This window comes from Eleginops maclovinus, chromosome 15 (genome assembly GCF_036324505.1).
Source record: "Eleginops maclovinus isolate JMC-PN-2008 ecotype Puerto Natales chromosome 15, JC_Emac_rtc_rv5, whole genome shotgun sequence".
In the NCBI taxonomy this organism is placed as follows: Eukaryota; Metazoa; Chordata; class Actinopteri; order Perciformes; family Eleginopidae; genus Eleginops; species Eleginops maclovinus.
Window position 1 is genome coordinate 1547250 of NC_086363.1, and position 27951 is coordinate 1575200.

General features: G+C 41.8%; 1 protein-coding gene across 1 annotated transcript in view; it reads left to right on the plus strand.

Annotated features, from left to right (window-relative positions):
* Positions 1-681: 681 nt before the first annotated feature.
* The window catches only part of myt1la (myelin transcription factor 1-like, a), a 57262-nt gene continuing 29992 nt past the window's right edge, over positions 682-27951 (plus strand). Inside the window, 6 exon segments of the mRNA XM_063902890.1 lie at positions 682-919; positions 11736-11826; positions 11921-11975; positions 12755-12788; positions 18185-18247; positions 26243-26730. Of these exon segments, the coding sequence (XP_063758960.1) occupies positions 11921-11975; positions 12755-12788; positions 18185-18247; positions 26243-26730 (640 nt within the window). The 5' untranslated portion in view covers positions 682-919; positions 11736-11826.

The window sequence follows — 27951 nt, forward strand, 5'->3', positions numbered from 1 at the left end:
GTTATTTTAATTAACGACATCATGTAATAAGCTTTAGAAAATACACAGTTAATAAAACAAGCATCTGACTGCTAATAATGAAGTCTAAATTAAAGTCTGACTGCTTTGTTACACTGAGCTGAACAAAGGAAATTACACACTGATGCATTTTAACGCCTATAGAGACTTCTGTGTGTGTGTGTGTGTGTGTGTGTGTGTGTGTGTGTGTGTGTGTGTGTGTGTGTGTGTGTGTGTGTGTGTGTGTGTCTGTGTGTGTGTGTGTCTGTGTGTAAAAAGAAAAAGAAAGAGAGAGGGATCTGGTTTGCGGGGTGGAAAATCAAAAGCAACACCCAGAGACTGACTGCAGGGCCACACACACACACACACACACACACACACACACACACACACACACACACACAAACACACACGTTCATTGCCATCCTTGGAGAGAGCCTGCATGCGCGCACCCACTGCTCTCCATCGGGCTCGTCACTGCTGGATTTACGTGCGCGCTCCCGGGAAATAAAAAAAAGGGAAGAGGAGGAAAGAGAGAGAGAGAGAGAGAGAGAGACAGAGAGAGAGAGAGAGAGACAGAGAGAGAAGAGAGAGAGACAGAGAGAGACAGAGAGACAGAGAGAAGAGAGAGAGAGAGAGACCCGCGGCGTTCTCCCTCTTCTCCTCCCGCTGCTGCAGTGTCTGATTCTCCCTCCACCTTCTTCATCATCGCCCACCATCATCATCCTCTCTCTCCCTCCTGTCTGTCTGTCTGGGTCTCCCCCCACCCTCCCTCCTCTGCCTTCCCCCCCCTCCTCCTCCTCAGTGAAGGCACGGCGACAAAAGAGAGAGAGAAGAAGAAGAAGAGAGAGGGAGGCTGCAGACTTTCCGACCAGAGAGGAAGAGGAGAGGAAGAAGAGATCTCCATCTTCGCCATAAAGCAGTATGTATTTCCTTTCTGATATCCCCGGTGCGTAATTACGCGCTTTCTGTATTTATATTTATGCGCATTTTAGTGCGTTTTACCTCCTCTCACCTCTACCGTTTCCTTTAATATGCACAGTGTGTCAGTCATGCTTCCGTTGTTTCCGATTTGTTGACAGTCCTCTGTAATATGCATTTAATAATGTGTGCGTGTGTGTGTGTGTGTGTGTGTGTGTGTGTGTCTGCTCCGATACTCCTGTCATAGTGTTGTTATTTGTTGTCATGATGCAGTGTTTCTTCTACTTTAATATGCATGACATTCCTGCAGTGAGTGACCTTATGCCACCTTTTGATATGTTTATCCTCATGTTTAATTTGAATACGATCATTACTCTGAGGCTCTCACTGCTCCTTAATGTCTGATAATATCTCTGTAATGTGTGCGTAATGGTCCTGTATTGTTCTGTAATGTGGCTATGGGATGGATTTCTATAGGATGTGATAATGCAGGAGCTGTGTGTGATGGTATATTCCTACAGGCAGTCAGTGTTCGTATATACAGTATATGTATATATTTACAGTATATATGTATATATATTTACAGTATATATGTATATATATTTACAGTATATATGTATATATATTTACAGTATATATGTATATATATTTACAGTATATATGTATATATTTACATATTATAATTATAATGCTGATTAGTGAGTCTGCAGTGACCTTACAGCTCCTTTTTATTCAGTTTGTCCCTCCTGTTTGGAATAATAATAACAATAATAATAATAACAATAATAATAATAATAATAATAATAATAGTAATAATAGTAATAATAATAATAATAATAATAATAATAATAATAGTAAAAATAATGTTTTAATAATAATTATTATTATTATTAAAACATATTATTTTTCTAATAATTTTAATAGTACTATTTGAATGATCCTCATTAATAAAAGGGTTCATTAATGCTTGATCAAATAATAATAATAGTTATTATTTTATTTTAAATAGCAATTTAATTATAATGATTGGTGTTTGATGAAAGTTAGTTTTGTTGTTATTTTAATAGTTTTTGTTGCACACATTACAATATTTTATTTAGATTATTTGGTATTTGTTATCAATAACCAAACAAGTTGTAAACTTTTATAAAAATAATGTGTGTTTTGTAAAGTCTAACGGTGTTAAAAAATAATACAATAAAAGAATACCAACGATAACAAGGCGAGATATCAATAATAATACAAATAAATGAATATAATATTGAAACAAACATAATCATAGTGTACTTAAGATCCTAAATCTTACTTTTATTAGCCTGTAAAACATTAGCTTTTATTTAAATCGTAACTTTTATATATTAAACTTAATATTTTTGAGAAAGTTTATCATTATTACAAATAACAGTATATCATGTTCCATGAAAGTTTGCTTCCATGAGTTTGTGAAATGAATTCTATATTAAGATAAATGAATGATCTTATATATAAATCATATTCTTCATCATTGTGGGGTCCCTAGATTATTGTCTGGGTGACTTTTGACCTGCTCCTGTCGGCTCAGCGCTGGTGACCAGACGTCTGTGTTTTCTGAGTAAACTCTGAGATCCGTCTGAGAAGTAATGAAAGGAGAAGCTCCTTTACTTCCCAAAGTCTGCTGTGTGCAGAGACAGAGCGGCAGTCAGAAAACAAACGGCAGCCCACCTGTGTGTGACAGAGGAGATTAAACCAGATATTATCCTCCACCCACTCCTGCAGTCTGTGGCAGGGAATGCAACCTGAAGTACACCCAGTGGTGGAGGCAGAGGGACTTTCATTTACTAATTTCAGGTACTTTTAACAGGACAGTGATATTATCTGCAATATTTCTGATATATGTTCATGTAACTATCATATTTAGCAAGTTAAGTCATGGTTGCAATGAGAAAAGTTCCCCTTTAGGGGCCCTGAAGGTGAGATGCATTAATTAGACCGAGCCGATAGTGTGCAGGAACATTGCAGTGATGTGTTTCTGTATTTTCAGGTGTGCTAAAGTGATGGAAAGATGTGTAAAAGTAGTGACACTGATGCATAATGAACCTTTAAGTGTCACAGTTCAGACATGGGACTCTTTTCACATTTCTCTCCTAGTTTCACAAGTTAAATGATGAGTTTGTTGTATGAAACGGTGCATTGGTTTGCTACTAATACCTGCAGTGTAACCACCTGTAGCTAAGAGCTGCATATCGTCAGTCCGTGTGTTTTTCCGTTTAATTGCAGACTTTTTGTTGTTTTATGTTTCATCATCATTCATTAGACCCAGCCGACCGATGTGCTTGTGTTTCTGTATATTCACGTGAGCAGAATTGGTAAAAAGATGTCAAAAAGAAGAGACACAGATGCATAGGTGTTATAAATTAGCATCAATGCAGATATGAGAGTTGTAACACATTTTTATTTGAGTTTAAATTAAAGTGTTGTTCGTCACCTGCTAGCAAATACGGACTCAAATCTTTTCCCACCAGTAGCTGGTTGAATAAAAAGTTGATCATGCTGACAGGGTGTTTGCCGGTTTAATTGTCATGTTGGGAGTTATGCAACTTTAAGATTATAAACCTGAAAGTAAAGACACAGATGCATAATGAAGGTGGTAATGCAGCTATGGGACTTATATTGCATTTATCTCGTAGCTAAACAAGCGAAATGAAGAGTGTGATTCATCAGTCAGTGTGTTTTGCGGTTTAATTGCAAGCAAAGCGATCAAGCATCAGTCATTAGACCGAGCCGACCGCATGCAGCCACAGTATGTTGCAGCGATGCATCGATGGGTTATGGAGATAAGAGAGTTATATCACATTTTAAACTGAGTTTTACCTTTTAAATGACAACTGTTCTGTGTGAAACAACGCATAATGTATGAGCCGGTATGGACTACTGTCAGCTGTGTATCTGTGCACAACATCATCAGCTGTTTGCGACATTTATTGCAGAAAGTATTTTTTGTTATTTGATGTTTTGTGCACGTTTAAGAATGTCCACGAATGTTCATGGCGATGCATCCTTCATTAGAACTAGCCGACCTTATACAGCTAGCTGTAAGGCATTAGGGATGTGTTTCTGTATTTAGCAGAGGTTGTAAGAAGAGGAAGTCCAAAAGCAGGTACACAACGCAATGCATAATAATAGTGTTGCAAAGTAGGCCTAGTGGGAATGCAGATATGAAAGTTATATCGCATTTAAATCGTATTTCACAAGTTAAATGAAGCGACGGTGCAACAACTGACATTAACCAGATGAACCACCTTTAGCTAAAGATGGATGTTCCCGCTCGTTTTGGGGTTTAATTGCAAACAAAGCGAGCACGCATCAGTCATTAGACCGAGCCGACAGCATGAAGCTACTTTGCAGTGATGCTTATGATTCTGTATTTTCACGTGAGCAAAGTTGGTACAAAAGATGTGTAAAAGCACGACACAGAACGTGTGAGTAAGAGAGAGTTATCATGCATTTCTATCGTAGTTTTACCTGTTGAGTTAATAGTGTGTTGCGCATCACCTATTTGCTGACATGGACTAATATCAGGTGTGTTACCACCTGTAGCTTGCAAGAATACTAAGTTCTGTTTCTGAATATATCGTCCTGAGAGTTTTGCAGTTTAATTGCAAGCAGACACTTTGACATTTCTTTGTTTTATGCAAGTTTAGAAGTGTTTTTGAAAGATGCATCATTCATTAGACAATTGGATCATCCTACAAAGATATATAAAGGAGACACAGAGGTAAAACAACCAGTGATTCAGATATGAGAGTTACATTGAATTGTTAATCGTAGTTTTACCGGTTACATTACTAGAGTTTTATATCACTGTTCACTGGAATAGACACCAGTAACATCACCTGTAGCTGGCCTATTGATACATGAATGGAGTAAAAGAAGCAGGATCTTTAAACACCAGTGCAGCAAAAGTATCTCAACAGTAAACTTAAAGACAGTGCTGTAAATCTACTTTGTTAAAGGCCACTGATGCAAACCAGTGACATGTTTAAAACTATTTGCAAACTGGGATTTAAAAGAACATATTTGACCTTTTGATTAATTTGGAACATTTTGCATGAGAATGTGATGCTCCCTTTTGCAGTCTGCAGGGTCCACAGTGACATCATGGAATAACGCTGTCAGTTCAATTCTACTTTACTCTGTTTGCTGTACTTTCTGTCTGGTTTTGGGCGAATGATTTTCACAGAAAGAAGTGAATAAAGAGGAGCTGGAGGATAAACACTATCATCTTAATATCACTGATTATAGAATCTAAGGAAAAAAGCTTTGCTGAGAAAATGAAACTCCCTGAACGATGTTTCTATGAGAACATATCGAAGAGCCACTGAAACCTTATCTGAACTGTGTGTGTGTGTGTGTGTGTGTGTGTGTGTGTGTGTGTGTGTGTGTGTGTGTGTGTGTGTGTGTGTGTGTGTGTGTGTGTGTGTGTGTGTGTGTGTGTGTGGTATGGTTTATTAAATCTGAGCTGCTGCCAACACACCCATCAATTGGATTAACTAGGACGCACACAGACAGACAGACACACACACACACTCACACACACACACACACACACACGCGCGCACACGCAGAAGGCATCATCCACTTTCTATTCTGGAGCATCGAATGACTCATAGTGTAAAAAACACACACATACACACACACACACACACACACACACACACACACACACACACACACACACACACACACACACACACACACACATTGTCTAATGACTCATCTTGGGTAGATCCTGTTCTAGGTGGTGTGTGTGCGTGTGTGTGTGTGTGTGTGTGTGTGTGTGTGTGTGTGTGTGTGTGTGTGTGTGTGTGTGTGTGTGTGTGTGTGTGTGTGTGTGTGTGTGTGTGTGTGTGTGTGTGTGTGTGTGTGCGTGTGTGTGAAGCATCCTGCATGTGAATGGCAGAGTGTTTCCGGGCAAATTACAAACTTTTTGTATCTGATACGTGACGTTTCACCTCCACACGTTAAGGTTTCCTGAAACATATCAGGGAAGTTTTCTAGATGAAGTCTGTCAGGATATAGTAAGACAACTTCAAGTCCAATATCTTTTTGTTTCAGGTTTGTAAGTCTTGAGAAGTGACAACAAATCCACCTCGTTAGTCTGGATGTCTTCCGTTAACACACACTAGTCTCTCAGCAGAAACGATCGAGGATCCTTGTTTCTTTTACGCCGCCTCGTTACAGATCATTAAAGCTTCACTCACTGACCACATCCCCCCCTCCACCTGTCAATCAAAGAGCCGAGGGGCGGGGACTTGGATAAATGCCCTTTGGGGTTTTCCATTTCCTGTAGTGTGTTATGCATTCTTTGGTTTACCTGTAAAGATTAATGGATTGTTTTGGGGAGGTGTACAGAGATGATTGTTATGCTTCTTCTTGCCCCTTCTGAAAATGAAGGAAATAATGTAAATGGGTTACAGAGGCTAAAATCCCTGTGTCCCATCAAATCTACATTATTAGAGAATAATGTCCTGGTCTTCATTTCACTGTGAATGCATCCTTATAAACTGATTTAATGCAAGATTAGCTTTTCACTTTGTGAGACCTTCAACCAGCGTCTTTTACAGACCAATCGAAACTGCTGGGTGAAACCATCTCACCCTTCAGACGTTATATCAAATATTGCCGGTGTGTGCAGATCCTCACGGTAGATGAGGCGAATATCCTCGGACAGAAGATCGTCTGAGGGCTGAGGAGGACTTTATCTCTTCTGAAGTGCCGACATGACACCGTGGACCTGCTCGTGTCCAGGCCTCTTTCACATACTCCCATTCCTAAATTTACAGAGCTGAGAGGGCGAGCATGAAGTGCACCAGGGTTCATTTTGTCCAGTAAACCTTGAAGGGTCTTTTTTAACATCACGAGTGGAGTGGGCTCATGTTTCCATCAGTTTATGGGATATGGAAGTGCAGGAATCTCCCAAAAAAGGCACTAAAACATCTGAAGTATGAGCGCTCCTTGCTTAAACGAGTCATTGAAAGCCACACCATGTGAGCGTTGCAGTTTTTGCAAGTGAGCATTTCATTTCAATTCATTTAGCTGACACTTTCATCCAAAGCGACTTACATTAAGCAAGAGCTAACTAGCTAACGAGCTAACGAGCTAACTAGCTAACGGCAGCTAGACTTCGCAGTACTTAGCGGTTAGTGTTACTTAAGCAAAGTTCTGAAGCTCTCTGCTCCTTCATTTAAAGCAGAGCACCCAGAGGACATCAAGGGAAAACCAAAAGATATTTTTCTTCATAAAATCTGATAAAGTTTCATCAAAATCAGCAAAGCACTTTTTAACGATGACTAAGCAATTTCATTTCACATCTTTTAGTTTCACTTGAAGTCTGTTGGTTTGCTGTGGCCAGGACTTTGTGTTTTTGAAAACCCTGCAGAATGAGGCGTTCAGGGACCTTTGAGAAGGAGTTATAGAGACATCATTCTCCCTATTACGAGTTAGGGAAGAATTGATGTGATTTTTAAAATGCTGTTTTAAGGAACATGGTATTAATACATTACAGAAACAGGCTGAGAGGATGCCTTTCATGGACGTGCAGGAATGTGATTTGTTAATTGCAGAATCCCCGTCGGACTCCATTGTTGTGTAGCATGCGGTGTTGGGATGTCTGATTCTGCAGATCAGTCAGCTGCTGCCGCTGCTCTGTGATTGGTCAGAGGTTAATTGACGCGGCTAATCACACGATCGGTCTCGTCTCCATGGAAACCAGGAGTGGGGCTGATGTACAGGAGGCAGTCGGGGGGGTGGGGGTGGGGGGCTTCACACCAGGCTGCTGATTTCCATGTGTGTGTTAGTGTGTGTTACACCACCGACTGTACACTGTACCGCAGAGCCGTCTGTCCGTCAGGCTGGTTTAAAATGCATCTGAATGCAGCAGAGTTCGTCATCAGCTAATTATGAAGGTTTGATAACGAATGCGGCTCCAATTAATGAATTAGTTGTGTAAATAATTCCCCTATTTATTGGAAAAACGAAAAGCAAAGGGGGTCAATTAGGTTATTAGGGGATTGTTAGAGAGTGGAATTACTTAGTGAGTTTCTCGCCTTAAAAAATGTGTGCATGTTTCAAAAATGATAGTAGTGGGGAAATAGAGCAAAAGAGCAAGACACACGTCCGTCAAAATGAATGTAAATGTATTTAGTTAATTTGCACCACTGCTTGCCGATAATGTCTGGGCTTTAATGCATTGTATTCATAGGCTTCATCCTCTATAAACTACATGTCTTATAGGTTTTTGTTCAATAGTTGGTTAGATGTTTGAGTTTGGACCAACGTACCGAACCAACCAACCAATCATTAGCCTCCCTGGAGAAATGAAACTACTGTGGCTAAAAAACAGAGACTTTATGCGTCACTCGTGTACGCAGTTTATGACCAGAATAACACAAACTCTCCCTTGATGTGCAGACAGACAGAAGCACTGCTCCCCCACCTTCTCTCCCCCTCGTTCTCCCCCCCCCCCCCTGTTTAGTTGTGTTGTTTGGTTTGTGCACTGCAGCGTCACATCACACACCAGGTGTTTCTGTTTGTAGGGTTTGATAAAAGTGCTCTGCTGTAATGAAACACTGAGCTGCTGTCGGGCTTTGCTGCAAACACACACCTCACCTGGCTGCTGTGTCTGGTGTGTGTGTGTGTGTGTGTGTGTGTGTGTGTGTGTGTGTGTGTGTGTGTGTGTGTGTGTGTGTGTGTGTGTGTGTGTGTCTGTCCATGCACGTGCTTTGTCTGGGCTCACAAACATTTGCCAGTGAGTGTTTGTGTTGCAGCTAAGGCAGGCGGAAACTGGAACATTTTTTAAGGGAGTTGGAACTACCAAACATTTTGTGTGTGCAATTGAGTCCTCAGGTTTTGGGTAATTCTGATCTGAAGCTTGGCTCTGCACACTTACCTGGGTTGTGGGTGGAATAAACAAGCTGCATTTCACTTGTTAACCTGTGCAATAACACTTTCAGTTTCTGCTTTTAACAGCTTTAGCCAAGGACCGTGTCCAAGAGATCCTGTCGACCCGCCTACATATCGACATTTTGTCTCATACAACCTTTCAACATAATTTAGGGAGCTTTTTATAGACAATAGATGTTGTATCTTCTCTGAAAGCTGACAGAAAGATCCATTTTCATTTTGAATTCATCCCAAGATTCACTGAGCTGCTCTTTCTTGATAAGGTTATTTATAGAAACAAAGATATTTTTTTGAAAATGTTTTATTTTTGCCTTTCCAGTTGTGTGCTCCTGTTGGCTAGTTATAGGCCAGGGGGCGGGACATCTCTAAGCGGTTGACCAATCACAACAGAGCCGGCCAGCTAACCAATCAGAGCAGATTCTGGTTTCAGATCAGAGGGTAAAAAAAGCCAAAAATACAAATAAGGAACCTGAAAATTAGCATCTTTAAAGCCGCATGAAAATATAATGGTATGGCGTGTGTAAGGTGTTGTATCGGCTCTGACCTATAGGGGGCGATGCAGCCATCAGGGTGTGTTCGCAAAAAATTCACACAGGTACAGAGTGTTCTCTATATGGCAAAGTGAGTGAAGCTCTGTGGCTGTTCTGTGTGTGTTTGTGTGTGCGCGTGTGTGTGTGTGTGTGTTTGTCTGTCCTATATGGCTGGGTTGGCTCTGTGTGAAGAGGAGCTTTCTGCTGCTTAGTATTCAGTCCAGCACTCTGCCTGTCTGGTACAATATGATGCAGAGCTACCCTATACTGACACACACACACACACACACACACACACACACACACACACACACACACACACACACACACACACACACACACACACACACACACACACACACAATTACACAGAGTATATTTTAGCTTCAATTATTCAGACTATTCTTGCATAACACCAAAATAAATTCTGTAAAAAATCTCAAGAGGAGCTCGATGGTAGTGAGTAGTAAACTTGTACATTATGATACAGAGATGTGTTCGCCCACACGCACGACGTTTTATTTTTATATAAGACACAACGTTTCCTGGCATTGAAGTTTTATTTCCCCAAAATACAGCCAGGCCTCGTAAGCAATGTCCCCATTTTCCAAAAGTGTCTTCACTACGAAATACGTCCCAACTCTTCAAACATGTCCTTTCTTTGCAAATAAGTCCTAATTTTTTTGTTCAAATGTCCTGATAATCTGAAATGTCCTAAACTCAGTCCCCACAAAGGCAGTAATACAAGAACACACACACAAACATGTGCAGAGGCAGAACAAGGACACAGCCTATAGACACATTTGTGAGGATACATGCACACGAATGTACATCTTCTTCTCACACACACACACACACACACACACACACACACACACACACGTACATGCATGCACACACTGCGGAACACACACACCCATTAAGTGTGCAGCCCACTCAGTCGTATAGTTTCCAGGGAGGTGGAAGGTTTTTTTTGTTGCGGCGAGTGAGTGAGGGAGAGGGGGTGGGGGTGGGGGGGGGGGCTGTGTTTCATGTGAGTTGCGTTGGAGCTCGGTGGAGTGGTGGCCTCAGATGCACCCGGCCTCTGTGCGCCGAGGCAACATAATGGGTGTAGGCTGAGGGTTCAGGCGAGGCTGTCCACAATTTACATTTATATTAACGCTGCAAAGCCCCCGAGCTGCACTGCAGCGGAGCAGACGAGCCGCTGAGCTCCACGTCTTCATCACCACACTGTGGTTTCTCTGTTGTCTCTTTCATGTTTGGCTGTTTGCGCTCCCAGCAGGATCTCATGAGATTTGGGTCGTATTTGGAATTTAGGAAAGAGAATATGCAGTAGATTTATTTGGACTGTGTTTGAGATTGCAGTGATTACCCATTGTCCAAAATCTCAATGAACTGATCATTTAACTACTAATTGAGTGAAGGTCATCTACATCTCATATGAACTGGGAAAGTTGAGGTGGAGTATTTTCTGTATTGCAATCATTTTTGTTCTTAAGCATGGAGAGAAGAGTCTGCCTTTATGATTCAACAATTTTAACAATGCTTTAAATATGTTTTAAATATTTAGCACTTTAGCATTAAGCTGTGTTGAAATAACTTCACCTGAGTTATGTATGTTGTTTATTTGTATTCTCACATTGCCCCAAACGTTTCCAACATTTTCAAACCCAGAGTAAATTGTAATTGTAATCAAAGTGTTTTAATTGGTCGCCTGTAATTACCTCGTGTCCGTTTGCCAGTAGCGGTCAAGTTTAACTCGTAGTCTTTGGACAAATGGATTTGAAGTTATCAGAGAAACTAGCAGAGCAAATGTTGGATGTCCAAAGCCAATGTTTTCACTTTCATATTGAAGATTGTATTTTTAGTTGGGCAGATGTTCTGATAGTGTTTGTCCTTTTGTCTCCAGTTGGAGAATCGTTACTAAAGGTCTAATTATTGATCATGTGGATGTGGTTTAGTCTCAAGTCTTCACGTTGTCATCGTTCTAGTAAGATGTTTTCCCCTCGTGAAGCAACCCATCCTTTCACTGAGATACCATCTGAAAAAGTACTTATTTTATCCATCTTTTGGGGATTTATTAAGGGTCACCTGCTTTCTATGCTCAGGTCACTCAACATGTTCCGTGGCAGCGAGTCTGTCGAACCTCTCCAAAGAAACACATAATTGACTGAGTGAATAAACGATTGAGCTGAAGGTTACTGAAATCTGTAAAACCTCAAAGGATGTTTTGAAATCTCAGCAGAAGTGTGTGGTGTGAATGTCATTAAAAAAATAAGACATGTTCGGAACAGCCCTCAGTTCTTCCAACGCAAATTTGAAACTTTCTGTGTTTTATTTTTGCAGATCATGACTCTGGAAGACGGCTTCTGAAATTCAGTTTGGTATAAAAAAACTCTTCCGCTACAGAACCAGTGCCACACCGAGCTCTGACCAGGTACAGGTGCTCTCACAACCAGCTGCAGTCCTCTGTTTCAGTTAGGTGAGACAAAGGAAACTCCAACTTGTATTGACTTGTGTTTCCTCTTCAGATGGAGGTGAATGCGGTTAAAAAACGCCATCGCACACGATCCAAAGGAGTCAGAGGTATGACCATGTTTGTCTGGTTGGAGGAAACAAGCTAAGGAAGGCTGCCTGGCTAGCTAATAGCAGCTAATATGTTAGCAGCTACTCAACTAGCTATGTTTTACTCCTCTTAATGTAACTTATTTTAGCTGACCGCTTAACCTGCTCAAATAAGGAGTGTAGGGGTTATTCTTAGATGAAGTGAAAGGTTGAATTAAGCTGCTTTCAATTAGGAAATGTGCAAATATGTGGTACAAAATGGCACCAGTCAAAAACAGTCAAACCAGACACATACAAGTATATAGTAAAGCATAAGAAAATTACAACAGCTTGTTTTTTTAGATCTGGTGAAAGGATGCCATGCTTTGTCGTGGAAAATAAAGAACTTTGGGAAATTAGGTGCAATTTGTTCAAGGTCTAATATAAAAATGGATGAACTAAGTATTCACTCCCCTGCTTTTGCAAGAAAGGGAAAGTTATGCTGAGCTGGAACCAGTTTCTGCTCCAATAGTAGTTATATATTGTGAATCCAATTTGTGTTAATGACGCTCGCTGGCTTTTAAACCTGTTGTTTCTAAGAGTGTTAACAACAACCTGTTCTTTGTGCATCTGGTAGCTTTAAAAGTAATATTGATATGTTCTCAACTCTTCATTAAAACATTGCATTAACAAAATACTGTTAATAGATCCTTATGCTTTAGCCTAAAGCCCACATAAAGTAGAAGTGTTAATAAGGGTTTGTTGGCTGCAGACTGTTGAATTTAAAACATGAATCTCTCTTGTTGTGTCTCCGTCCGAAGCCGCCGTGGAGGCAGTGACACAGGAGTTATTCAGGTACGTAAACCTCTGCTGACTTTCATCATTTTATTTAGTATTATTTTACTTTTCCTGTCCTGATTGTGGCGCATTGAGCCAGCTCCTTAGTCTTGCATTGTGCCTGGTTATTTCAGTTTGGTGAACCTAGAACAACAAGTGTTGTGATCTAAATCCATCCTCAAGGGCATGGGCATTTATCAGCAACCTTCATACAAATATCCACTTATGTGTATCCATGCACTTCTTGCAGGCAAACACGTGTTGCACTGAAGGTAGAAATGACACAAAACGTGGAATAAAGCGCTGTCCTAGGATACTTAGGATGGATGTAGTCGCTGTAACGCCACTTATTGGTTCGTGGACTTCCATTTTAAAGTTTGGAGTTTGGAGTTTTGTGCAAGAGCAACGCTGAAAATACATTTTAAGGCGACCAACATTTTACAATTCACTTTCTTGAAGTAAAACTCATTTGGAAGGTGTTAAAACCCAGATATCCATCCATCTTTTGAGCCTGAGATAATTCAGAGGATATTATGACTAACTGTAATGGGTCAACAGTCTACGTTGGTAATCAAAACTGATGGATAATTTATCCCCCTTTTGTCGTCGCGTGAGGAGAAACTGACTGCTGACGGTAAATGCTGAACATCACTCCTACCTGTGTGTGTGTTTCTGCTTCACTTGATATCATTTAGGAAAACTGACAAATATTAGTGTGTGCAGCAGATTACGGTTGAACCCAGTTAGATCCAGGTCATTGCTTTACTGTAAACAACATGTCCTCTCTGAGCAGAGGAGCAGAAAACTCTGCGATATTCTCTCTGAACTTCAATCTGAGGGGTAGACGTGAACAGGGAGGATTCAAAGTTATCCGCGATGGTTGAAATGACTCAATACTGTAAGCATGCCATTGAATACTTTCCTTCAATTAGGTTTTTCATTCACCACTGACTAATCCGACTAATCTGTAAAGATAAAGACGATATAAATGAATTCATCATTGTGGTGTCGAGGCAGATTTAACGGGAATAAAGACATGTGGTGGTGATATTAAAAAAGCCTTCCATGACTTTATGGTAATTGCTAAATAAACTCATCACATCTGTCAGCTCAGAGGGAACCAGAGCGGGAACAGAGCTCTGCATTTTAACTTTAACTCCAGTTTGTCTAGAAAGGATATTTCTCCTTATATCTGAAGAGTGCGATGACTGGACACATTTGATCTTCATGGTGCCCTGGAAGAGAGCTTTTATAGCAACAACATGTGGCCGAAAACTTTCAATTTATACACAAAAATAACTAAATCAATGGATGCATTGTGATGAACTTTGATCAATCCATTCATGGTCTTCTGGGGATTAGAAATGACGTTTGTAATGACCAATTAACCTTTGTTAAAGCACCAACATTCAGCTAAAGCTTCCATTTATACACAACAACAAGAGATGTATATTCATGAGCTTTAAGTAACACATTCACGGTCCTCTTGAGTGCTGAAGGATTTCCTGGCTGAGTCAAAAACATTGCAACATAGTAATTTAGGAAGGTATTAAAATAGTGCACCCCTCCCAAAGTGGTACGGTCCAATTTTAGCCTGATTGACGCTGATCATTAGTTGATGATGAGGGAAGAAATTGAAGCATAAACATGATGCCAAGGGATGATCAGTTCCTGTTGGATCAAAATGTACATTTTGAAGGATGTAGCCTCCGGTTAAAGGTTGTGAGGTTCAGCAAAACGTTCTGGTTTGGGTTCAAATGAGTACATGAACACAACTGAAAATGAGACTTGGTGAGAATCTCAAGTTGATTTGACCCCAGCTTTCCAAACAATGTCTTATGACTTATACGTGGTCAGTTATTTCTCCAAACGTGGAATATTTCTATGGTTTCTATGGAAGATTTGCAGCTGTGTGGCTCTTTTAGTTTAGCTAGTCGAACCTGCTGGTTAGTGGTTCACGGTGTGCTTAGGATCTATGGTTTGGACTGGGTTAATTAAGATCAAAACTTCATACGGAAACTGATGCATTTGATTGCAATAACCTCTGTGACTTAATTTGAAGTGAAGATCTGCACCAAACCATCGTGATGTGCAGTACGTTGGTTTTCTGTTTCAGCTCCAACACATCAGGAACTTTAAGTACGCCGCCTTCCTCTCTTTCTTTTTATTTGAATCTATATATTTCTGTGTGAGTAATAAGATCAATCTCTGCACGGAGATCAAGTTAAACGTCACTGGAGTCGAGCAGCTTAGTGAAAGAAATGTTCAGTTGCTCTGGAAACACGGGGAAAGTTTCTCTCCACGGAGGAAGGGAAAATATTTTGCAGTCTTCAGAATAAAAAAAGATTTCAAGACTCACGCAAACAACTCGTTAAGGTTAAGGTTGTTTCAGTTGGGGATTTTGAGCATGATTGGAAAACGTGTTTCACATTGTAGAACACACACACACACACACACACACACACACACACACACACACACACACACACACACACACACACACACGATCGATACAGCAACACGATCAGTCTCTGCTCCCACACTGATTGATGATCCTCCTCACCTTGAGCGATCCGCCTCTCTTTCCTCCCTACTCTCGCATTGTTCTCCTTATTGTTTTTCTCTCTCCTCTTCCTCCTCTTCCTTTTCTTCCTCCTCTCATACTCCCCGACATGTTGTTTCTCCCTCTTCTCGTTCCATGTTCTTCCCTCTCTTTCTATGATATCGTCCTTCTAATATTTACTGAATTGAATCATCATGCTTCTTCCTCTTCCTCCCTCTTCCTCCTCCACCCTATATTTATTAACATGTCCCCTTTTTCTCCTCTTCCTCCCTAACCTCCTTGTCTTCCTCCTGTTTCTCATCTCCTCCTTGTCTTCCTCTTGATACTCTTCCTCTTCCCCTTATATCTCCTTGCCTTCCTCCCTTTCCCCATCCTTTTCATCTATTTCCTTGTCTTCCAATTTGTCCTCGTCTTCTACTTCTCTTTTTGTTGCTCCACTTTTCCTCATCTCATCCTCTTTAACCTCCTATCCTTTTTCCTCTTCTTCTTCTTCCTCCTCTTCTTCCTCCTCTTTTACCTTCTCTGCCCCCTACATTTCCTCCTCCTCCTTGCGGTTAGCATCTTTTCCTCACCATCCTCTTTTTCCCATTTACCTCCTTTGCTTTTTATCGCTTTCTCCTATCTCCACCCATCCTCCTCCTCCTCCTCCTCCTCCTCCTCCTCCTCCTCTCGCTCCCTGACTGCACTCGTGATGTTAAATCTTCACATTTATCTTCGTGCAGCTCTTTTTAGCCTGCAGTTTCAGGGTGTGTGGATCAGGTGAGAGAGAGAGAGAGAGAGAGAGTGTGAGTGTGTGTGTGTGTGTGTGTGTGTGTGTGTCAGAGGTCATGGGTGTGAAGTCCCTGAAGCCCGGCGCTGTGCGTTGGCTGGCGGTCTGCGTGTCTTCATTGCAGAGTGACTCACGATATATTTATATATAAAAACATAAACACATTCAGACAGAGAGACGTCCCTCTGCTGCTGAATGGGATGTGGCCAAACCAAGGCCAGATGAGCATGGTGTGAACATTTCCTCAACAGCATTTCAAATTGATGTTAACTCCCTGCTCCTTACCGGGCTCCGGCTATATTAACCATGTTTGACACTCATTCATATTTATTCACTCAGGTTTACTGGGGCTAAACGGGAGTTTTACACTGAAAACACAAAGGTCAGCGTTGGTCCTTACGATCCAGAAAGGACCGTTTTAGTGATGGATTCATATGTGAGAAGAGACCGCACAACGATTTATAACGATGACTCAGACTTTCAGATGGGAAGGTTATCACATTTTATTCTCTTTCTCCAGGATCACAAGGGAAACACTAGAACACATGAAAAGAGAACCAATGGTGCATTCACATGCTCTTTGGACTTTACTGTGTTCATGAGCTTTAAAGAGTCCTCTCCTGCTGATGTTCAGGGGTATATCAGTATGTACAGTCTCTACTTTAAAGAGTCCTCTCCTGCTGATGTTCAGGTGTATATCAGTATGTAGAGTCTCTACTTTAAAGAGTCCTCTCCTGCTGATGTTCAGGTGTATATCAGTATGTAGAGTCTCTACTTTAAAGAGTCCTCTCCTGCTGATGTTCAGGTGTATATCAGTATGTAGAGTCTCTACTTTAAAGAGTCCTCTCCTGCTGATGTTCAGGTGTATATCAGTATGTAGAGTCTCTACTTTAAAGAGTCCTCTCCTGCTGATGTTCAGGTGTATATCAGTATGTAGAGTCTCTACTTTAAAGAGTCCTGTCCTGCTGATGTTCAGGTGTATATCAGTATGTAGTGTCTCTACTTTAAAGAGTCCTCTCCTGCTGATGTTCAGGTGTATATCAGTATGTAGTGTCTCTACTTTAAAGAGTCCTCTCCTGCTGATGTTCAGGTGTATATCAGTATGTAGTGTCTCTACTTTAAAGAGTCCTCTCCTGCTGATGTTCAGGTGTATATCAGTATGTAGTGTCTCTACTTTAAAGAGTCCTCTCCTGCTGATGTTCAGGTGTATATCAGTATGTAGTGTCTCTACTTTAAAGAGTCCTCTCCTGCTGATGTTCAGGTGTATATCAGTATGTAGTGTCTCTACTTTAAAGAGTCCTCTCCTGCTGATGTTCAGGTGTATATCAGTATGTAGTGTCTCTACTTTAAAGAGTCCTCTCCTGCTGATGTTCAGCTGTATATCAGTATGTAGTGTCTCTACTTTAAAGAGTCCTCTCCTGCTGATGTTCAGGTGTATATCAGTATGTAGAGTCTCTACTTTAAAGAGTCCTCTCCTGCTGATGTTCAGGTGTATATCAGTATGTAGTGTCTCTACTTTAAAGAGTCCTCTCCTGCTGATGTTCAGGTGTATATCAGTATGTAGAGTCTCTACTTTAAAGAGTCCTCTCCTGCTGATGTTCAGGTGTATGTCAGTATGTAGTGTCTCTACTTTAAAGAGTCCTCTCCTGCTGATGTTCAGGTGTATGTCAGTATGTAGAGTCTCTACTTTAAAGAGTCCTCTCCTGCTGATGTTCAGGTGTATATCAGTATGTAGTGTCTCTACTTTAAAGAGTCCTCTCCTGCTGATGTTCAGGTGTATGTCAGTATGTAGAGTCTCTACTTTAAAGAGTCCTCTCCTGCTGATGTTCAGGTGTATATCAGTATGTAGAGTCTCTACTTTAAAGAGTCCTCTCCTGCTGATTGAGTGTGTGGGAGAGAAAACACAGGATGTTTTTTGCCTTTGCAGACCTTTCACATTCACCAAAACCTATATAACACATGTTTGTGTGTGTGTGTGTGTGTGTGTGTGTGTGTGTGTGTGTGTGTGTGTGTGTGTGTGTGTGTGTGTGTGTGTGTGTGTGTGTGTGTGTGTGTGTGTGTGTGTGTGTGTTTTCTCCTCAGCTGTCCCACTCCAGGCTGTGATGGCAGCGGTCATGTCAGCGGGAAGTACGCCAGACACCGCAGGTACAACCCGCTTCAGATCTTTCAAATCTGGTAAAAATAATCTGAAAACTGCAGAAGTTTCTTGGTTGATCGCAAAAAACAATCATGAAGTGTTTGGGGTTAGCTGTGGTCCTCTGTATGGTTTCAAACGTCTCACTCAGCAGCTCAGAGTCCGAGTCGTAGAAAGAATAAATCGTCAAGTCACGGTTTCAGGCCTCCTGGACTGGCAGCGCTCGGCAGGTCGCCGCCTGCAGCGCAGTAAATCCAGCGCTCGGTCACAGGAAAACCAATCAGGAGGAGACTGGAGCTGTGACAGGCCCGGGGTCAAATCCACTGATGGTTGTCCGTCCTGCAGACTGCTTCCTCAGATCTCTGTAGCCTTTGGAAACATTGAATTAGAAATAAAAGCAGGGGGTCGCTGCACGAAGTAACGCTTGCCATGAGTCTTTTAAGCTCCTGTCCAGTGCTGAAATCGGAGTTTGCAGTAAACCCCAATTCGAGTGAGATAACAGCACTTTAGTCTTAATATTATCTTATATTTCTTACAATAAATCAAAAACTATGGCCACTATGTGTCAGGGTTGCATTTTCCTCTGATGCAAAATGTTGAATCCAATTTTTCTGTGACATTCTGCTGCTCAGATCCTGGCAGCTTTTTTATAAACCAGGTGAAATATACATCAAAGCAGGTGCACTGCAGCTGCATTGAAGTGCACCACAGAGGCTTTCACTCAAAGAAAATCACATTTGAAGGCTGGATTTGAGGCCGTGTAGGAGGAAATGTAAGTATTTTCCACGTTTTGAATAGAATTAAACATTCGTTATGAAATCAAAGCTCTGTTGAGATGATTTGATGTTATTTTGGAGCATCTCTTTGGTCTTGGTTTTTCAGCGTGTGTGTGTGTGTGTGTGTGTGTGTGTGGGAGGCGGGTATATAGAGGTTACACGCTCAGGACAGCAGTGGTTTGATGCTCGAGGTAACAGAGAGATAATGAGAAGGGCAGGATGGTGAATCGCTGGCAGAGCAGACCGATGGTGCTGCAAAGGGCACAAAGGAACATTTCAAAATAAGAGCTCTTGTTATTATAAATGGATTATTTTTAAGCATAAGGTTTGCAAGTTGTTTTATGGAATTATAAACTTCCTTTTGAGTATCACATTTAATCTTCTTAAGCCCAGGATTGTTGATGTTCAAATGTTCCCCTCCTGTGACTTCTTTCCATGCTTTAATGTTAAAAATGTCTTTAAGTTTGTAGACCTTTCTAGACCATTGACATGCACGCAGAACTATACAACTTGCATCAGGAAAGGGAAAAGCCCCAAAGAAACAGATGTTATGTTGCACTTTTCATGCGGTTTAGCTTACAATCCGCTCTGTACAGTGGAAACAGGAGGCAACGATCTCCCTTTTATCGTGTCTCATAAGTAGTCCTGCTGACAAATTACTGAAGTGACAGAGACAGAAAGGCAGAGAGAGATTTAGAAAGAAAAGTAGGTCATGTGATGTCTTCCTCTCCGGGGAAACGGCGGCTGAATCCCTCAATCAGTGAATCATCAGCTGATCACAGGACTGTATTGTACACAAACGTGTGATTCTACAAAGACACAGAGAGGGGGGGAGAACAGCATCTGCATAATCATTCCTAGTATTCCGTCTTTCTATACAGGTTTGGGAAGTGGCCTCCAACTCCACCAAACATTTATTTAATTGTTTTGTTTCACATAAGCGTCTCCCCCTGAGTCAGACGAGGAAATGTGCCGTATAAAGATTGAAGTTGAGTTAAAATTATTCCCCATTTCTTAAGTAGCTGCCTTGTTTAAATGCATATAGTTGTTTTAAAATATGCTTAAAATGTCAGATTGACATAAAAGAAGGAGCAAAGTTCTTTCAGTTTAGAGTTAGAGAGGCCACTGGGAACCTTCAATGCATCATACATGTTTATGTTTGGTAGATTGCTGCAGATCTATCCCTCAACACAACCTTCTTTCAACCCTCATGGCTTCTCTTGTGTGAGGCTTTATGTAGGCAGTTGTGTGTGTGTGTGTGTGTGTGTGTGTGTGTGTGTGTGTGTGTGTGTGTGTGTGTGTGTGTGTGCCCTGTCTAATCAGTTCAGTTTAACTCAGGTGGACTCCAATCAAGGTGTAGGAATGACTCAAGATAAATGGGACGCACAAGAAGGGTTTAAATACTATTTCAATCCAGACTAATTGTTGTTGCTTCGTTAACACTGGGAATAGAACATTATAGAATGGTGAAGAGGAGAAGATGCAACAAGTCCAATATGTAATCTTCTTTACGCTCTGGTTCGCTCTCTCCCGAGGCAAATATTTGTCTCTTGTGTTGCTAAATGTTTTACATTCTGCACCGGCTACACTTTTCTCAATTTCGATTAAACCCTTTAACCATCACTCTTACAGTAGTCATTTTCCCCCCAAACCTTGAAATCCCTACCATAAGATTCTAAGTTGATATATTTAGCTCAAATCAGAACAAATCATTTCCAATCGACGACTGAAAACCCTCCTGTTTGGACAACTCTTTGGCCATTAAAAAAAGTTGAAGCAATTCAAATGTTTTGGCTTATTTTAACACAAGATACTTATTATTTACTAATATTTATTACTAATTATTATATAATGTGCTTAAAAACCTTAGCTAAGTTAAATGTAGTGTCTGACCGCTAAGCTAAAGGTGGCTAACGTTGGGCTATAGAGGAACTACAGCACGGTCGGTCACATGACTTCACGTCTCCACCGCTAAGCTAAAGGAGGCTAATGTTGGGCTATAAAGGAACTACAGCACGGTCACATGACTTCACGTCACCACCGCTAAGCTAAAGGTGGCTAATGTTGGGCTATAGAGGAACTACAGCGCGGTCACATGACTTCACGTCTCCACCGCTAAGCTAAAGGTGGCTAATGTTGGGCTATAGAGGAACTACAGCGCGGTCACATGACTTCACGTCTCCACCGCTAAGCTAAAGGTGGCTAATGTTGGGCTATAAAGGAACTACAGCGCGGTCACATGACTTCACGTCACCACCGCTAAGCTAAAGGTGGCTAATGTTGGGCTATAGAGGAACTACAGCACGGTCACATGACTTCACGTCTCCACCGCTAAGCTAAAGGTGGCTAATGTTGGGCTATAGAGGAACTACAGCGCGGTCACATGACTTCACGTCTCCACCGCTAAGCTAAAGGTGGCTAATGTTGGGCTATAAAGGAACTACAGCGCGGTCACATGACTTCACGTCACCACCGCTAAGCTAAAGGTGGCTAATGTTGGGCTATAAAGGAACTACAGCACGGTCACATGACTTCACGTCACCACCGCTAAGCTAAAGGAGGCTAATATTGGGCTATAAAGGCACTACAGCGCGGTCACATGACTTCACGTCACCACCGCTAAGCTAAAGGAGGCTAATGTTGGGCTATAAAGGAACTACAGCACGGTCACATGACTTCACGTCACCACCGCTAAGCTAAAGGAGGCTAATGTTGGGCTATAAAGGCACTACAGCGCGGTCACATGACTTCACGTCACCACCGCTAAGCTAAAGGTGGCTAATGTTGGGCTATAAAGGAACTACAGCACGGTCACATGACTTCACGTCACCACAGACCTTATTTGAGGCTTACAACCAAAAACAGATTCATATAACCATTGACTTCCAGACGAGGGAACAGGAAAAGCTTTTCCGCGGATTTAGGACTCCTGCACCTCCCTTTTTGTTTTTAGAGTAAACCCCAACATTTCTCCACATCAGTGGGATCCATAACTTCCTGAAGCAGAAACAATCTGTGCTGAATGAATGAGTCGGGGGGGTGGGGGTGTTCAAAGTCATTGTGTCTCCCCCCCTCCCTCCCCTACCTTTCTTTGTCTCGCTCTCTGGAGGATGTCACCATGGCGACAGCACCGTGCTGCAGTATGAGGACCAGGAGGGATGCAGCCTGTCTCCCATGGCAACCGCTAGTATAGGATGTGAACATCATGTCGCCCACATTACCTCCCCCCCACACACACACACACACACACACCTTCTGTTGGTGCCAAAGCATTGCCATACACACACACACACACACACACACACACACACACACACACACACACACACACACACACACACACACACACACACACACACACACACACACACACCTAGATTTAATTATCACACTGCAGAAGATATTTCTGTCGCCTGAGTCCCTCTCTGCAGCGACACCAACGATAACTTTTTATCATTTTTAAAAATGAAAATATTCTCTTGTCTCTTTAAACCATACATCTTTGTTTGGTGCAAAAACCTAAAAGATACGTGATTACACAACAAAATAATAGTCATAATTACTCTATGTTGATGTGAATGTGTGTGAATGGGATACACCACATCATAATAATAACACTAAAGGATAAAGAACAGACTTCTGTCGTATAGCGTCTATTTTTATCAATGGAAATGTCTCATATAAGTGAGCGAAAACGATTGCGTCACAGTCGCAGGAATACTTGCTTCTGATTGGCCGACAGGCCGTGTCTTCAAGCATGCTTCTGGTCTAAATAAGAGCTCAAGGTACATTAAACTGCAGGTAACCGTAGCAACAGTCAGTCAGGCTCTGGGTCTAATCACAGCCTCTGTTTGCTCGATAAGTTGGCAAAGGTATGGGAGAAAATGATGGACTGCAAATGTCCTCACCGAGATGAAAATGGACTTTTCTGGGGTCCATATAGAGACAGAGATTTAGTCCAGGTGTCCTTGTTGAGGCAAGAACATTCTTCAAATGTCCTGAAATAAACAATTTTGGACTTTAGTGGACCTCGTTAAGAAAGAATAGAGCCTCCTGGTGACCTCTTTACTTTCCAGAAGTCCACAGAGACACATACAGTATGTACTGAAGACCATATGTTATCCAGGTGTCCTCAAAGAGACAATAATGGACTGCAGTTGTCCACATAAATAAAACAAAGGACACAAGGTGACACTTTAGAGACAACGATTGACTCTCCAGGTGTCCATATATAGACACAAATATACTCCAGGTGTCCTCGTTAAGACAACATTTACTCCAGGTGTCCATATATAGACACAAATATACTCCAGGTGTCCTCGTTAAGACAACATCTACTCCAGGTGTCCTCGTTAAGACAACATTTACTCCAGGTGTCCTCGTTAAGACAACATTTACTCCAGGTGTCCTCGTTAAGACAACATTTACTCCAGGTGTCCTCGTTAAGACAACATTTACTCCAGGTGTCCTTTTTAAGACAAAATGTTGTCCAGGTGTCCACATCAACACAACATTGGACTGCAGTTGTCCTCGTTAAGACAACATTTACTCCAGGTGTTCCTGTAGAAATTGTAATGGCGCCAGTTGCCTCAGAGTGAAAGACATGGACTCTTAAGAGTCCCTTTGGAGAAAATAGTGGACTACACGTGTACAGATTAAGAAAGAAATGGAATCTTGGTGTCCTTGTAAACACTAAAAGGATTCCAGTAGTCCTCATAGCAACAATGGACACTGTGTCTATGTAAAATAATCATTGACTCAAGAGCCTCTAGAGGAAATAATGGACTACAGGTGTCCTCAGGTGTCCTCAATGTGACAAACATGGACTCTAAGCGACCCAGTAGAGAGAATAATGCACTCCATAAATCCCTTAAGAGACAATTATAAACCCAAGGTATCCTCACAGAGACAGAGACTAATTTTAACTTGTTATATTTAGCATGTTTTCCACATTTGTTATTTTACCCTTTTCCTGCTGTAACTGTCCCCGCTGTGGGACCAATAAAGACTCACTATAACCCGGTCTGAAATAGCTTGTTAGCTTAGCAACATAAGGCTGCAAACAACCCATAATTCAACACTCTCTGCAGACGCTGGTGATATGGTCTTCTGTTGATTCAGATATGATGTTGGGAACACGTGAAGGCAGTCTTTAGACATCATGTACTGCCTGTACTGTAGCTAGTGCTCATTAGCATCAGTCAAGGTCTTCGTACAGACGACCAATGAGATATCGATCGGTTTAACACGCAGGATATAATCAATTGCAGTGCATCATATCAGACTGCAGCAGATCAGTTCAGCACGTTGAGAAAATGAGTGTGAACTCCCCCCCTCCCCCTTTCTCTCTCCCTTCACATAATTACCATGCGTAGTCTCTCGCCCCGTCTGCAGCATTCCCTGGTTTCTGATCTGCTTTAATTACCACCAGAATTTTAATTGGCGGGAGACAGCAAGGTGGCTAAGGTCACACACACAAACATGCACACACACACACACACACACACACACACACACACACACACACACACACACACACACACACGATGGAGGGATCATTTGAGGAGAAGTTGTGTGTGTGATTGTTATCTGGTAGAAATACAGTACACGCCGCAGTGTTATATGAAATAAATGTTCTCTCTCTCACACACACACACACACACACACACACACACACACACACACACACACACACACACACACACACACACACACACACACACACTCTCTTTCCTTCTTAATCAATCCTTCAATTATATTTGTGTATTGGCGTGTTGCCAAATCATGAACATATTTAGGTAATTAATTGAAGTAAATTGAATATTCGTCTTTCGTTCGTTCTTTCCTGGAGGAACCGAAACACGTACAGACCGTACATGAAATGAAAATTAAGAAATATAATAGAATCAAAAAGCCTTCAGTGTTCTCATATACTTTTGCTTCCCAGTACCATAAGATGAACTATAATTATAGTGCACCCCCTTAGTTTCCTTTAGGAGGAAACATCTCACTGGTTTCTAATTAAAAAATCTAAAAAAGTGAAACCCATAAAATCCAGGTTTCCGGTGGCGTTCCTCAGGGGTCAGTCCTTGGTCCTCTATTGTTTTCGGCGTAATTACATCAAATATTTTGCAATCACAATCAGATTTTTGCAAATATAGCGATGATACTCTGCTTACTGTACCTGCAGTTATGGTAACCGATCCTGCATTTCAGCTGGTGAATTGATGGGATTTGAATGAAACCCCAGGTCCGTTTATAAATCAAGCATACCAGTTTGAATGGAGGCACTTCATTCTTTTTAAATGGTAATTAATATGAAGGTGGGTTCAGTTGAGTGAGACATTGACACTTAAAGAAAGAATACAAATTAAATGTTTAATGATTCAATTGTTTTAATTTTATTGTCGACACAGCGTTTTCAGTCACCTCCCCCAACTTTCCCTCCCAGCGCACAATAAGCTCTTTCATATGAAAATGGACTAATTGATTTCCTAAAATCCACATTAAAGCCGTGTATAATTGTGCGTGCTGTTTGAGAGCAATTAAAACAGAATTTCCCCAACAGTTAATGACTATTATGGGATTTGCGTAATTGAGGCCCTGCTTGAATAAGCTTTGTTTTTTTTTAAGAGACTGATTCTCTTCCTTAGCGAGTGCGAGGAAGAATCCTCCGCCGTGTCTCCACTCATGGACAAGCAGGAGAAGAAATACCTTCTGCTTTTTCTGATGACCATCCTGATATAAAAGTTAGCCAGAACATCAGAATTAAAGCTGTGATTTTAGGAAAACCATTCCGTATACAAAAACACTCTCCAGTCCAATAGAGTCGAGAGTCTGGAGAGCTGCGGAAACTTTGGATCTTTTCTCTCCGTTAAGGAACGGCCAATCAGTATGAGCGCAAAGTTGGATGATTTGAGTTCTATTCACGTCGATTTCCCATTCATTCCTGTGGGGAAAGGTTTGCAGTGTCTTGCAACTAAAAGCTATATTTTGGACTCTCTATGTTCATTAATACAGTTGATCTTTTGTCTGATAGTTCTGATATAACACACTAGCAAGTCGGCCAACCCACTTGTGTTTGTTTTGGCCAAACTTGGCTCTTTGTGCAGATTTATTTCACCTATAAATCTCCAGTTAGTGTTAGTAGAAGGGAAAGCTTTGGGGCAGTAAAGATTGGGTAGTAAAACCAAAGATGGCTGCTGATGTGTGCCCTCTGTCTCTCTTTAGCGTCTACGGCTGCCCGCTGGCCAAGAAGAGGAAGGCTCTGGAAAAACAACCGCTGGAGCCGGCTGCCAAGAGGAGGCCCTTCCTCAACCCTTGCACCGGGGGGGAGGAGGCCAGCGGCGTCTACACCAACTACCAGAATGAAGCCATGGCCGTGGGGGGAGGTGGGAAGGAGCAGGGGGAGGTAGTGGAGGAGGACGAGGAGGAAGAGGACACGGGTAGAGAAGGTGATGAAGACGTGGAGGACGAGTTCTCGGAGGACAACGAGGAGCAAGGGGAGGACGAGGAAGAGGAAGACGAGGTAGAGGTGGAGAGAGCGGTTACGACAATGGGAGGAGAACGGGCGGAGGATGACGAAGAAGAGGAGGACGAGGACGATGGGATGTACGAGGAGGAGGAGGAAGTGGAGGATGGGGACGATGAGGAGGAGCAGGATGATGAGGGAGAAGAAGACGATGAGGAGGAAGATGAGGAGCCGAATCGTCAGCGTGGTGAGTGAACTGATTATTTTGTCGGCTATTTCTGCTGATTTGTATCGTCCACAGTGTTAAATGTATTACCTGTCTAATATATGTAATGTACAACAGCGCAGAATAAATACCCTGAGGGATCTTCAGCTGGTTTTAATATGGCACACTATAAGACAATCAGATCCTGGTAGCTTCTACGATCGTCCTGTGACTGCCTGGGTTTCCTTGGGGTGCTGTAGTTTCCTCCCAAGGTTAACTCACGTCTTTTTATAGACCTTATAAGGATGTGTCTGCCCTGTGATAGACTCCAGAGGGTTTCCCTGTCGCAATCAAGCAGTTTAAATACATCCAAGTATATCAATCGTTTTATACACGGCCAGAAAATGAACATAGGTACAGATTTAAGCAAATATTTGATATATTTTTGGGGAAGACAGTGTCTGAGTAATGCTTGTTAGATGAAATCTTTGAAACACTGAAGCTCAATCTAGAAGAGGTCAACAAAAGGTGGACATATGCACGAAAGGCAAAAAGCTAAATCTATCTGCAGCGGGAGAGGAGGAAGTGATGAGCTGAATCTGTGGTCGACCAGATGCTCTGCGCTCTGCCTCGATTCCCCCCAACCAACACCCCCTGTGTCCTCAATCGCTTCTGACAGCGCCTCACGAATAATCTGGAGAGGAGCTCTGCTGAGTTATTAACTCCAGCCCTCCCCGTCTCGGCGGACGAGTCACATGTTCCTCGGCTTCTCCTCCTGAGAATATTTATGGCTCCCGAATCGGAGCACCTCACACACCTCCCTTTTTTCAATTTCTCTGCTCTCATTCGCCGTCGCTGTCCTCAAAATCCACAGCGAGGCTCAGAGAGGAGAGCAGCACTGCTGTGCACCGCTCCGGGTTGTGTGCTTTTGTGCGAGTAAACAGTGGATCATAATTGGGAGAGATGGGAGCTAATGAATTCAGGGATATGTATGAGAAGTAACTGGATTCACAGCAATAAAGATGTGAAAGCTTCATTTCATTTTCATCTGCAGGATTTGTATCCTATAAATTAACAGGAATGAATCAAATGCTCTGTCATTTCTGATCAGTTACCCACTGTTTGTGTTACTGAGCAAAACTATGCTGGTAGCCGGCAGGGAATCAGAATCAGAAACAGGTTTATTGCCAATTAGGTTGTATCTGGTGCAAAGATAAACAGTCAAAGAAGATAAATGTTAAGAAAAGGACCAAAGATTTAACC